The sequence below is a fragment of the Acanthisitta chloris genome, unplaced genomic scaffold (assembly GCF_000695815.1).
Source record: "Acanthisitta chloris isolate BGI_N310 unplaced genomic scaffold, ASM69581v1 scaffold43750, whole genome shotgun sequence".
NCBI classification, from domain to species: Eukaryota; Metazoa; Chordata; class Aves; order Passeriformes; family Acanthisittidae; genus Acanthisitta; species Acanthisitta chloris.
Genome location: NW_008654207.1, coordinates 372 through 13,429, shown reverse-complemented (window position 1 = coordinate 13,429; position 13,058 = coordinate 372). Strand labels below are relative to the sequence as shown.

Genomic DNA, 13,058 nt, shown 5'->3' with positions numbered 1-13,058 from the left:
ATTATGGTGCACACATTTTCCCTCATCTTCACTTAGTTGTTGATATACCTGTAGAAGCCCTGCTTGTTGCCCTTTTGATATCCCTCACCAGATTCTAATCCAGTGGGTTTGGGCTTTTCTAACCCCATCTCTGCATGTTCTGACAGTGTCTCTACATTCTTCTAGGATCACCTCCACTTGATTTCTTGAACACTGGGATGGACAATTCAAAAACTGACAATGTTGCAAACAACAGCCTCACCACACTGCATAATCTTTTACTTCTAAGTGCACTGGAGACAAACATAAGAGACATTATAAATAATTTTCAACAAAACATCAGCTTGGGTTGCTTCTTTCTTTTTTTGGGGGGGAGAGGAGGGGGCAGCAAGAAGGCTCTGAAAGAGAAAGACCAAGCCTAATCAAAATCCCAGAGTACCACACTACATCTTTTGCATCCTACTATGTGCCATCAGGATGCTAGTTACCAAACAGTCTCATCTCTCCTTCAGGAACTGCTTCAGGAATCATGTATAGCAGCACATGAAGAAGCTATACTTGCTTCACTTGGATTTTCTGATTCTGTAAGTACTGGGTACTTTCTGCTGGCCACCTAAGTTATCAGAACAATCATTCTAAAAAAACTAATGGGTAATATATTGAATAGCAAATACAGCAACTTCTGTGATAGACAACAGAGACAAAACTATGTTCCCATTTGAGGTCTTGCCAGTCTGTTTCACCTGTTTTTACACTAGAAACCACACTGAGGTTACTCCCTGAGGACCCATAACACGTTCCAGAACAGCCATCTGTACTATAATATGACAAGTTTCTCCTTCCTCACACTGACAGCTGAGTTCAGCCAAAATGCAGGGCAGTGCTTCCCTCTATGGTGCTACTTCCTGCTTACACTCCTAAAGCCAGGACAAACCACCTTGGGTTGTGAGGCTCTGCCAAACCACTATCAGGAACACAGGTACCTGAAATGCATCCCTTGGGGAATTCCATGTGCAGAATAACTGAAAAAATCTACCAGGCTACAGAGTGTCCTGACTTGTTTTTTTCCACTGTAGATTTGCTAGCAGCACCAGAGAATGTAAAGACAGAAAATTGCTTCATGTGGGGTTGCTGGAGAGCTCAGTTTAAGACTATGAGAAAGACAGCCCTGAAACCAGCAGTAATCACATGCACTAAAGAGAAACAGAGCTATGGTAATTTTCCTTTCAGTCTGAAACAACTTTGACCTGTTTCAGCACATTGGAAACACTGTTTTGTTCAGGTGTTTGAAGGGACAGGTGCACTTGAGCAGGACTAAATGGAGAGAAAGCATGTAGAACTATTACTCATGAAAGTCTTGGTCAGACTTCCAGTAAGATGATAACGTTTGGTGTATATTGATTGCATACAAAAACTTCTACCTGGACCTCTGATTCAGCCCTTAGAAAATGTCTCCTTTCTGCCTCCATAAAGATTTCCAAGTGATAGAAAGCAATTTTGCAAAGTTATATTAATTTCCCCTAAACCTACAGAATCCTGGCCTACCTCTGTTCTCCCATTCATGGTTTTGTAGAAGCACAAAAAGGTCGAATTTGTCCTCTTTATCATGCAATCTCTTTCTTTAAGAAGCTTTAAGAAACTAAGGAAATCACTGAGTGTCTTACAAAAAAATTCCAGAGACCTGACAAAATGGGCATAAATAAAATGCTAGTTGGAATTTGAAAAGCATGTTATTAAAAACAACTTGAGCAAAGCAACAACCAAAGAACCAGTGTAGATTAAGTAGTGTCTATGGATACAGCTATGAAAGGTAACATGATAGCTACTGAAAAGCCAGCTAAACCAGGGAGCTCCTTTTTACACTTTTAAGTTACCTGGCAAATTTTTCTTTCATTTGAGCAATTAAGTTGGTAGCTCTATGTTTAAATTACATCTATTGACACTTGCGCATCCATTTGAGTGAAGAAATACTGACATTGGGAATTACAAAAATAAAAACCTGTCTTCTGCGAAAGAGGGCAATTAGAGAGCCCTGTAATAGTGGATTTCCCAAACTTTCCTGCATTTGTTAATGTGGTATGGTATTTTGATAGCCTTAGTGAAGTCAGCAGCGAGATTGCCTACTTCAGTAGAGACATAAAAGGCTTTCTTTCTCCTTTAGATCTCAAGGAAGTCATACTCTAAAGTCTGTAGCAAGAGAAATACATTTTTATAGCCTGCCCCACAGAGAGTTCATTCTCACAAACGCATTTTCTTGGCAACCATCTACCCCCTGAGCCACAGTTACCACACTGCTCATTACTCCCACAGACAACTGGGCATTGCCAGCTGTATTGGCTTTGTCACTGCTGGTGATTGCTCCCTGACAAGTAATTCTCAGCAGGAGGAAGTCACATGGCAGCAACAGACTGGACTTGCTGTTCTGTGCCTCATTTGCCATCTCATCTGGCTCCATACCAAGTCAGAAAACCTTTGCCTAGATTTTACACTAGTAAATGAAATGGTCAGGGACTGTTCTCAGGACCTGATGCCAACTGGCACTTCACAATTCAGTCGCCTTTCAGCTGTGATGACAATACAGCTAAGCTTCCCTACAGCTTCCTTTCAAACAAACAGGACCACATCCAAATTGTTGGTCAGTAGTAAGCTCTGACCCAGGCTAGACCCCAAATTATACCCAAGCACTGAAGCAGTGGCAGCTGATCCAGGACAAAACCATCTAAAGGATGTGCTAGCAATCGCTTGTCGGTGTGGGCCTTTCCTTAGCCTGATTTACTTTACAAATGAAGTTTTTGACTGATGGAAGCAATTCTGTAGCAAAGAACAACTTTGAGAAGAATGATCCAAGTAATAAAAGGGTCTCAGGTGCTGACTCAAGACCAGGATGTTGGGACATAATTTCTACCTTTTTGGAAGCTCAGTTCTTATTCCATGCTTTCATTCTAGTTAGCTTTTTTTAAGACAGTAGTTACCTTTTTTTCTCCTTTAAAATGCACTTTACTGCAAAGGAACTCTGATTTTACCTGAAGTCTGTACATAGCATCAGTAACATCTCTGACAAAAGAGCTTGCAAATCTAAGGCTGTTGATATCTATCACAGAAATGAAGGAAAACAAAGTAAGATTCTGACACAAGGAAGGAACTCCCATGTCCTCATGGAGTACCATGAGCAGCATGATGTTTACAGATTCAAAACAATTAATCAGACTTTATTTTATGATGGCTAAATTTGTCTCTGTTTTAAACATATTCCATATATACTCTTTTTCACTATAGCTGCCACTCTTTCATTGTTACTTCCTAATCAGCCATCAATCCTGCCACTCCTTTTACACATCCTTGCAAATTTCAAGACAATTCAACAGCAATTCATGAGCAGCACACCAGCTTCAATGAGTCTGAAAAATATCCCCTCTGGGCATCTTTACTCACAAAATCTCTTCACAATAAGATTTATTCTTTTGAAATCATTCACTATTTATTACGTATGTTTTGGAGTATATTATTATTGACCATCAGGCTGTTTATTTTCAATTTTGATAAACTCTCTTGAAGCAAATGACTCATCTGAATTGCTGATGGCCAATACATAATTAAAATATCATTTTATGAAGTTTAAGTTTAAACTGCTTCTCAAATGCACTTTTTTTCTGTTGATGGCATATTTTCAGAAAATTACTACAACAGATTTAATAACAGAGATTAATTTCTTTCTCCATTATGATTCTTTTCTCATATTCAAAGAACTAAACTGAAGCAAACTCTGCTCACAGGGAAATCGCAGTGTGCTGGGAGAAAATATGTCAGAATCACACCCTCACAGATTATGAATAGCATCCCTGCTGAGTACTGTTTTTAAAGGAACAAAATTTTTAGGCAAGATACCAAAGGTAACAGAATATCACACAAGCAAGTCTGACAAGTAGCTGGGAGTTCTGCATCTGCTGGGATGTGGTGCTTAGAAATCACTGAGGTGTGTTTGGCGATAGAAGACTTTTTTTCTTGTTCCTGTACAAACTCAGGCAGACATTTGTTTCTCATCTCTTTTTTAAAAGCCTCATCATCATCCTGTTGTTCTCTTCACCAAAGCAAACTGAATTTTCGTGAGGCAACAAACTGAAATTCCAGATCACAGAAACGCTCCACTGAGAGATACTTTTAGTAAAAGTGCTGCTGATAGACTTGGTATTTGGGTACTCCAAAAGACCCAGGAAGGAACCGATCTTTGAAAGCCCTATTAAATCCTTCCCTGCTGCCATCTGGTGCCTGGAGCAAGTAAATTACTGTAACGCTCTGAAGAGTACTGCTTGCTACACTGATCCCGTGAGGCTGATCAGCTACATCAGCAGGCACACGAGCGTCTCGTCTCTCTCACTGCCTTGTCCCTGCTCCCTCCATTATCAGCTCTTTGTCACAAAGCTCTAGCTGAGGAAAAATGAAAATAAGGGATGCAATTATGATCTGCCTGGGAGACAGTATGATGGAGGAGACTCAGCCTTTCCCTTTCAAAGCAGCACAGCCAACTATCCATCTCCAGTGACTTGCATGCATGCAGCATGGGCAACAAACAGAAGCTAGAAATCCATGAACATCTGCAGAGTTATCACCTCACTGGGACCACAGAGACTTGTCAGGATAGCTCACATGCCTAGAGTGCAGCAATGGATTGATGAAAACTCCAAAAGTGAGGAAGAAGGATTGTGCACTACACACAAGAGATGTTCAATTGCACTGGGCTTTGCCTTGTAACAGGTGGTGGGCCAACAGTGTTCTATGGGCAAGAATAAGAGGACAGAGAAGCACAGGTGGCATCATCTGGGGTATTGCCTATTGACCACCTGATGCACAAGGGAAACTAGATGAAGCATTTTTCAAACAACTAGAAGATGTCACACGATTTCTCCAATGGATTGAAGAGTTTTTGCCACAGGTTATTAGTCAGTCAACTGTGGGAATCACTTTGATGGACCTGTTGCAAATAAGGAAGCATTCATCAGGGGTTTGATGGCCAATGGTAGCACTGGCAGCCCCGACAGTGAGATGGTGAAGTTTAAGGTCCTGAGAGAAGAGACCAAGACAAGTAGCAGATGAGAAAGTTCTGAAGGCATCCAAAAATGTAATGCTGATGCTGGATATGGGTGCCTTGCCTACTGGAAATGCTGCAAACCACCACCCATTATGAGACTTGATTCCAGTTTCTTACAACCTCACCACATTTTAGATGTTGCAGATTTTCCATGCCAATCATTTGCCCCAGATAAGTTACCAACACTGTTAATATTTTGGAAAATTTCAGCAAAATTCTTCAGCTCTTTTCAAGAAGAGAATATCCTTGTGTGTTCATAATAAATTATTCTAGCAACTGTTCTTTTGAGAAGTTCCAGTATGCCTGTGGTCCAGAACATTTTTGTGCTTTGTGATGACATTTCCAGCTACCCTCCTGATTTTTGTGCAGCCCGAACACTCTGAGGTGTATAAAGAGCTAATCTGTGCATAAACAGGGCAGGCAAAGGTTGCAAGAGTAAGCAGAAAAGTGCAATTACTTTTCTGTGGTCCCACAGCAGGTTAGTATCAAAATCAGGAACAGAATTCAGATTCCTCCTTCCCAGCTCCAGTGCCCAGCTCCTCAGACCCTGGTGCCTCCTTGCATTTCCATGCAGTGTACAAACTAGACTGACTGACAAGACAGGCACCACTCCAGCAAAGAGCAGAACCATGCAGGGAGGCATAAACTCCTCTGACTGCAGTCTGAACTCAAGGGACAAGAGACATCTCTAGTTCACATGTTGTGCAGCCATTGTTGTCACAAGTTCTATAACTGAGCTAATTATCGATGCTTAGAAGAAGAAAATGGTGGCTTGACATTACCCTAAAGTGGCCTAAGAACAGAGCTGTCTTGCATCTGCCCAGCTTAGAGCACAAGCAGAGCAATCTACTTCTATCCAGAAAGACCTATGTCCCTAGAAAACACTGTGCTGCTTGCAATTACATGTCTGCATTGCACTGAGGATTTGCAAAGCCCCGGGTTCAGTACATCTATCATATCTTCCCCCTATTCCATTTGTCTCACAACAGAGCAGGCCAAGCATGGCTAACTGGGTGTTTCCTACATAGCTATAGCAAATGAGTGAGTTCTTAGGTCATACTGTGATCACAAAAAGCTCTAAAAAATTAGCTAGGCTGTAAGAAACAGTTAACAACAAATGAATGAACATTAATTAACGAACAACATGTCAACAATATCTTTATATCTGAAAACTTACATCTAGCTACTGTTGGTTTCCCTTTTCTAGGAAACATTTTCCTTTGTTTTCAGCTTCCTCAAAAGCACAACAATTAATAGTAACCAATAATAAGGAGGAAATCAGCAGCAGTTACTACAAATAAAACCAATGCAGATTAAAAATCTTGTGTGACTGGATGCAGGAACAGCATTAAACAGCTGCAGGTTGTGAGACTGAAAGTAAAAGTAACTGATAGAAAATGTATGCATTGCTGGAACACCTTCCAAATCCTGGCTGCTTGCAAATTTCTGCTGCCATCAACAATTTCTAATTTGCCATGGAATTTATCACAATTATTTTTTCTCCAAAACTCCAAATCAAGAAAGCAAACAGCAATTATCTCTCAATATTAATGGACAAATACATTCACACATTTATATTCACCCAAACGTTCACTGGAGGACTCTAGATTTGACTCTACACAAACGCATCTGCTAGCATTTATCTATTATACATGTTTCCAGTCAAGTCTCCATGCTTTTTAAAATGACAGAGAATCCACACAGAGAGAACTTTGGCTTTGGTCCTGCCCTAGAGATTACCTAACAAAAAATTATGCTTCTGCATTTTACATTTTCTATCAAGTCTTATTTTAAACATTCTCTGCTATCTCACACCGTTCATTATAAAAGGAGACCAAATTTCCCATGGCAGTTATACATAAATAGATTTTAAGAAAAATGGAAAGGCTTGTGTTTCTACAGTACATTTGATGACATAAAAGTACAGAAATCAGTCACTATATATTCTGAGCACTGTTACAATGCTGTGAAACAAAAATGGTTCATTGTCTTTGGAGATTAACTTTCCCATTAATTCTAAGCTCTATAAAGTGAAAATCACAATCCAGACAAAAGATCTTCCCTGCATTGCTATTTATGCTGAGTAGAACTTCCTTAAGCAGGAGGTTCTATTGGTTATAATGGTTGTATTGAAATGAGAAAAGGTTGTAAATCCATGAAATTAGAGGAAATAACTCAGAAACAAACAGAAAATTAACATTATGACTATCTGACAATGAAATTTAAGAAGCATGAAACCTTTGACTGCCAGAGAAAAAGAAAAATAATTTGTCACAGAAAAATTCTAATATACTTCACACCACTTCGAGTTGTTTTCATGGCTGTTTCATGTTAACATTTTCAGAGCTTCTTCACAGATTCTAAATTTCAATCCTGTAAGAATTATTATTCTTTACTAGCATGATTCCACTGGTTCCCCAAGACATGTCATTTTTGCAAAGCACGTAATAATTTGGCTTTGTTTCAAACTTGCTTTTCTCTGACTTGTGCCTCCTCAACTATCTTCAAGCTTCTCCCATGCTGTGCTGAAAGTCCTAGCCTGAAAAGCAGCCTTCTCCTATGGATAGGGACTTAGCAGTCAGCTTGGAATACATAAATGAAAACTCCTGCCTGGTTATGATGACACATATAATGACTGCGCATGGTAGTTCTCTCCCGTTCAGTGTAAGGATGTATTTCTGTATCTTCGTCCACTCCACCTTTACTATGGTATTAAGTCTTACTGCACTTTTTCCCATTCTGGCTCAGTGCCCCCATTCTGTGCCAGTAGGAATCATCCGTGTTTCAACTTCATGAGAAACAGTATCGTGTTACAGAGCCCCTAGTTTAAACTCCTTTTTTATGGAGCCTCCAGTATCCTTCTGTTGATACTGATGACAAAGACAGAAAGGAGAAAACACCTATGCCAAAGAAAGAAGTGGAGAGCAGTATGAGAGCAATAGCACCATAGTTCCACATAGTGGGCCAGAGGGAAGAATCAGGATGAGAAAGTGACTACTGATGACAGGGGTGAAGAGGTTAACTCCTGCAGGTTAATTTTCTGAAGGTACACAGCTCTCAAAGAGCATAAGCTATTAAATTGACAGTAAACTTCATTGCAAGCTGAAGATGCATAAGAAGAAGCAAGGTAAAAGAAGCTTACAGCAGTACAACCTAGCAGAGGGCAGGAAGATTCAAAGATGACAATCTACAAGAAAGAAGTGTCTGAATAGACAATAATGAAAAATTTGGAGTACAGACAATCTTAACCACAAGTTAATTACAGAAAGATAATGCTCTCATAAAGAAAATGGTCCAGGAAACCAAGCTGTATTTGATGGCAGAAATCAGAGTGACAACAGAAGAAAATCTCAGGGAGATGAGAGGAAAGCTGAATAAGGCTCAGATTTCATGCTCTTTTTAAATCTGCAATTATCAGGAAAAGCAGCAGAGGCTGGAAAAAACCACCTGTTTATCCTCTACTAACATGTTTGAAATTCAGTTCCTGCAAAGAAAACATATTAATATTTGTAATACATCACTTAAAGGAAGTACTTGCAGTTCCTAAAAATACCCTAACTTACCATACAACTGAAAATTTCCTGCATCTCTTAACAACTGAAATACATCTCCTCTGCTTCATACAAGATTACAAGATCAAAGAAGACACTGGCACTCCTACTAGGGTATATTCCTAAAAGTGAAAATCAGTGACAATCATTAATTTTTAAATACTGAACTGGAGAGCTATTTCTAAAATCTGTTCTGAGAAGTCATTCTTAGTCGACAGTTTCTCCTTTTACTGGCTGCTTTGTTATCTCTGTCAGCCCAGCTATTACTGCTGTAATGCAATTTTCTGCTTACTTAATGGCATGGTATCTTGCATCTATATAATGGCAAATGGAGTTATTTTGAAGATTAATTAGATATGATGCAAAATTTTGCTTAGATTGAAAGACCAGGTAGAGTCTCTCGCTTCCCAATATTCCAAAGAGCATGACTGAACAAGATGGGGAGCCAGCTAGGTCCCCAGTCTCAGTGTGGCTGCTAGTCCCTAGTAGTAGTTAGCAAAGGAACTACTGATCTTTCATTAAACATGTGGGGAACATCATCTGCCAAGACAGATGCCTCTGACAGCCCTTTATGTTGATACAATGTCTCAAAGCCTCTGAACTCTTGTTGCCATCAGTTTCACATTTCCCTCCTTGTAGAAGAAAAACAAAGCCACAATTTGGGTTCTGTTTTGCCTGGAAAACACCAAATATTTTAGTTTGTTCTCAAATTCCCAATCACCAAGCTGTACTCCAGCACTCTTTACAACCTTTCAACCTTTGCCTGCCATATTTTTTGCCTCCAAAATAAATTATAGAAGAAGCACAGTTAGTTCAGCAATAAGAATTTGAGATCTTCAAATAATTGGTGCAGAAGCAAATAGCAACACTAACCTCTTTCATTTTTTCCAGTTCATTCTGTAGTGCTTGTTTGGCGATTTCAACTTCTATAAGCTGCTGTCTCAATTTTTCATTTTCATCTTCTGTTACAGTACGTTTTTCTTCTACATTTTCTAACTCATGATGAAGTCTCACTGAAACATCCTTTGCAACCTAAATGAAATGGTACATCAAAAGAAAGGTTAGAAAAAAAAATTACTGCTGCACTACTTAAGCAACCATTTAGAGGCTAATTCTGGATGTTTTGGTGGAAGCAGTATGTAAGGAAACATGTAGACAAGGACATCCACAGACAGAATTCTAAATTATTCCAAATTCAAGCCAATTCCTTCCAAAAAATGGTACATCATTCCTATGGACTTCGCTGGAAACACGCATTAGAACTAAACCCTAACTCCTTCTTAGGCTTTGTTACATCAACAGTTAAACAGAACCTTCATTATTCCTGGAGACAGTGCATCATCTGTCTTCTTCCAACCACAGCTACCTCATGTTTTTCAATGCACTAAAGCATATGCCCTTCAAATACTTGACATGCAACAACATTTAAAAGCAGAGCCCAGCTTCTCCAGGCCTTCTCTACCTGTGTTTTATATAGGACCACAAATGGACATGTTTTTATTTTGACCCTGCCCGGCTCCCTCCTCTCCATGGGCAATTAATCTAAATACTCAACATTTACTACTATTGGTTCATTTTAAGATTAAAATATGAGCAAAAAACATTTTTTCAACAACACTGTGTTCACCCAAATGATGTCCAATATTTTCAATGAAAGTGAACACTAAGGGTTTTAGTTATTTGGGGGTTTTTAAATGCATTTTCACAGGAATAGAGTTAAAAGGCACATGTCAAGATCTAATCCCACTTCTTCATGAAAAGTAATGAGAAAGTTGCCATTCAAGCCACTTGCATTGTATTTTGTGAAACCACCAGAAACTATAATCACACACCAAATATTTAAATATACACTAATCACTGTTATGATGGCAATTTAGACACACAGACACGTAGTTTGAAAAGCCTAATTTCCTGCTTTTTTCAGAACATTGGAAAGCATAATTAATACTACTTAGCATTAGTTAGGGGAGCTCAGAGAGCTATCCTTCACGGCTTTCCCTAGAACCCTCTTTATGGTAGTATATCAGACAGTTCTTTGACATACTAAAGCTCTAAAGAAAAAATAATAATTTTAAGCAGTCTAGAAAGATCCAATCTATCAGAAAACAGAAGCAGCTAGTGACTCAGCCTCCGCTGACAAGAAACCCAGTGTGTGAATTACAGATACAACACTGCAGTGTAGCACAAGATCATTCAATAACCTCCCCCAGTGCACACGCACTCAAGACACATAATGCCCAACAGAAAGAGCGAGTGGAGGGGAATTTCAATTATAACCATACTCCAAAGAGACTGCAGAATGGGCTGAGAATCATACCACAGGGCTATAGCTTGATGTCTTTCCCAACACTCAGTGTTAAACTACTCATCTGACTGTCCAGCCAAAGCAAATGGAAAATCATGGGGGACATCTTTAACAGCATTCTATCAGAGTCTGTCTTCAGTCCATAGATATAGTCTGGATCAACCAACCAATCAATAAATAAACTCAAACTAAAAAATCATTACTGGCAGCGAATGTTTTGAAACAAAATTTGGTGGAGTAACTATTAATGCAGGAAAATCCTACAGAGCACTCTAGATCACACAGGAAATGGTTCTCACTTATGCAAGATACATTTCAATACAGCTATATGCAAGCCTCTATCTGTGAAGAATCAAGTCCCCTAATGTGTTGCCCATGTCATATGAACCATGTCATTTTGGATAGTCATTCTTCAGAAGAGGACTTGAGAACACTACAGAAAACTGCAGATGAGATATAATTATGGTTAGCCAGCACTCAAAATTCTATTAGGCAGAAATATCTAACTTGGCATTAGACATTCATCCCTACACCAAAGCAGAACATATATATGATCTGTGGGAACATTCTGGAAAAACACTATTCCTTTCCGAAGAGTCAGTCATATGGTTATTGGGAAACACATGGGAGAAATGCTAATTAAAATGAGGTCCTTTGTCCAGCTCAACCCAAGGCCTTAGCTGTGATCTCTATTGCAGGCAAGCACCTCAGCAGAGGTGTCCTCACCAATTCCCTCCCCAGCCTGCATGTGTATGACTTGCTAATGCAAAGTAACATTGAGCCAACAAAGATATCAACCTTATAATCACAACATTCATTTGGGACATGAAGGCTCACAATCAAATTCTGCCTGCAAAGTGTGTATCTCAACTAACCACCTAAGCATCATTCTGAGTGTGCAAAATATCCCTTGCTTTGAACAGAATTTCCCCGGACAAAGGGGTTGTTTTGCTTCTGACTCTATATTTTGTCAGGAGCCACATGGGCAGCTGTATTTATAGAACTGTCACAGCCACAACAGAAAACATGGGATTTTGAATATGCACAGAGAAGGAATATCAAATAGAAATTTTAATAAGAATGATGACAGGCCGGAAAACTTTCAGAAAAGATGATTCAAACCAGGCCTGGGAATAACATAATCTCAGTCCATTATACTTATCAGAAAGAAGTCCAAAAATTACCTTGTCCCTAATCGTGTATTGAATTTGCATTTTCAACTGAAGCCCACAGGATCCAATGTGCCATAGATAACTACAGTCCCAGGCAGAAGTGTGGTCAATAAGCTCACTTTTGCTATACAGAGGTCTGCACTTCTGTAAGGTGGGGAACCAACTGAAAAAGATTTAGAGGTCCTGATGCAAAAGCCTTTCAGTGTCCAGTGGATGGAAGCAGAAATTAAACTTCCAACTATCTCAAGAAAGCTTTCTGTTCTGTAATTGTACCAATTTATAATGGAGATGATGGGTATTTACTAATGACAATCTTTAAACAAGGACTGAAACTTTTCCTCAACAATGGGCTGTAGTTCATTCAGACATTATGGATGAAACACAGTTGATTACACATTGAAATTCGATGGGTTGTGTCTGAGGTTTCAGGTGGATGTGGAAAATCCTGGATTCACTGAACATAACAGCAGTTTTTTTAACTGACGCCAACAGTCAGGATTTCATGCTGTGACTCTGCCTGCTGGTCCTCTGAAATCTTTTACCAAAGAGTAACATAATCTCCTTAAAGACAGTGGTGCTATTTGATGAGTTTGGTTTAATTCTGCAATGGTAGGGTATGTTTTGTGTTCACCATAAAGAAACCAAAACCTTTAGTTCCTAACTTGCATTTGAATCACTTCTTGCATGTTAATTTACAAAACATGATGGGACTGAAGCTGAAAATAGCCTATCTAGGTACTGGAAGGTCTTCTATTACCACGGATAGCTTGGCCATTGCTACTCTGAGCTGCACTGGGTGCACAGTGTGAGACAGAATGAATGGAAATGCTTGAGTCATGAGGAGCAAGAGCACGGTCATGTCTCTGTCTGAGGCACTCCCTGCCCTGGGCACCTGCTCAGGTCTGTACCTTGAGGTCCTGTTCCATGCTGCGTAGGAGCTCGCAGTCCATCTCGCCGGTCTGGGC

General features: G+C 39.6%; 1 protein-coding gene across 1 annotated transcript in view; it reads right to left on the bottom strand.

The window, feature by feature from the left end:
* SOGA3 (SOGA family member 3) overlaps window positions 1-13,058 on the bottom strand; it is a 27,702-nt gene that overhangs the window by 14,480 nt on the left and 164 nt on the right. Inside the window, 2 exon segments of the mRNA XM_009083391.1 lie at window positions 9,490-9,648; window positions 13,002-13,058. The exon segment at window positions 13,002-13,058 is cut by the window's right edge and continues 29 nt beyond it. Coding sequence (XP_009081639.1) covers window positions 9,490-9,648; window positions 13,002-13,058 — 216 coding nt within the window.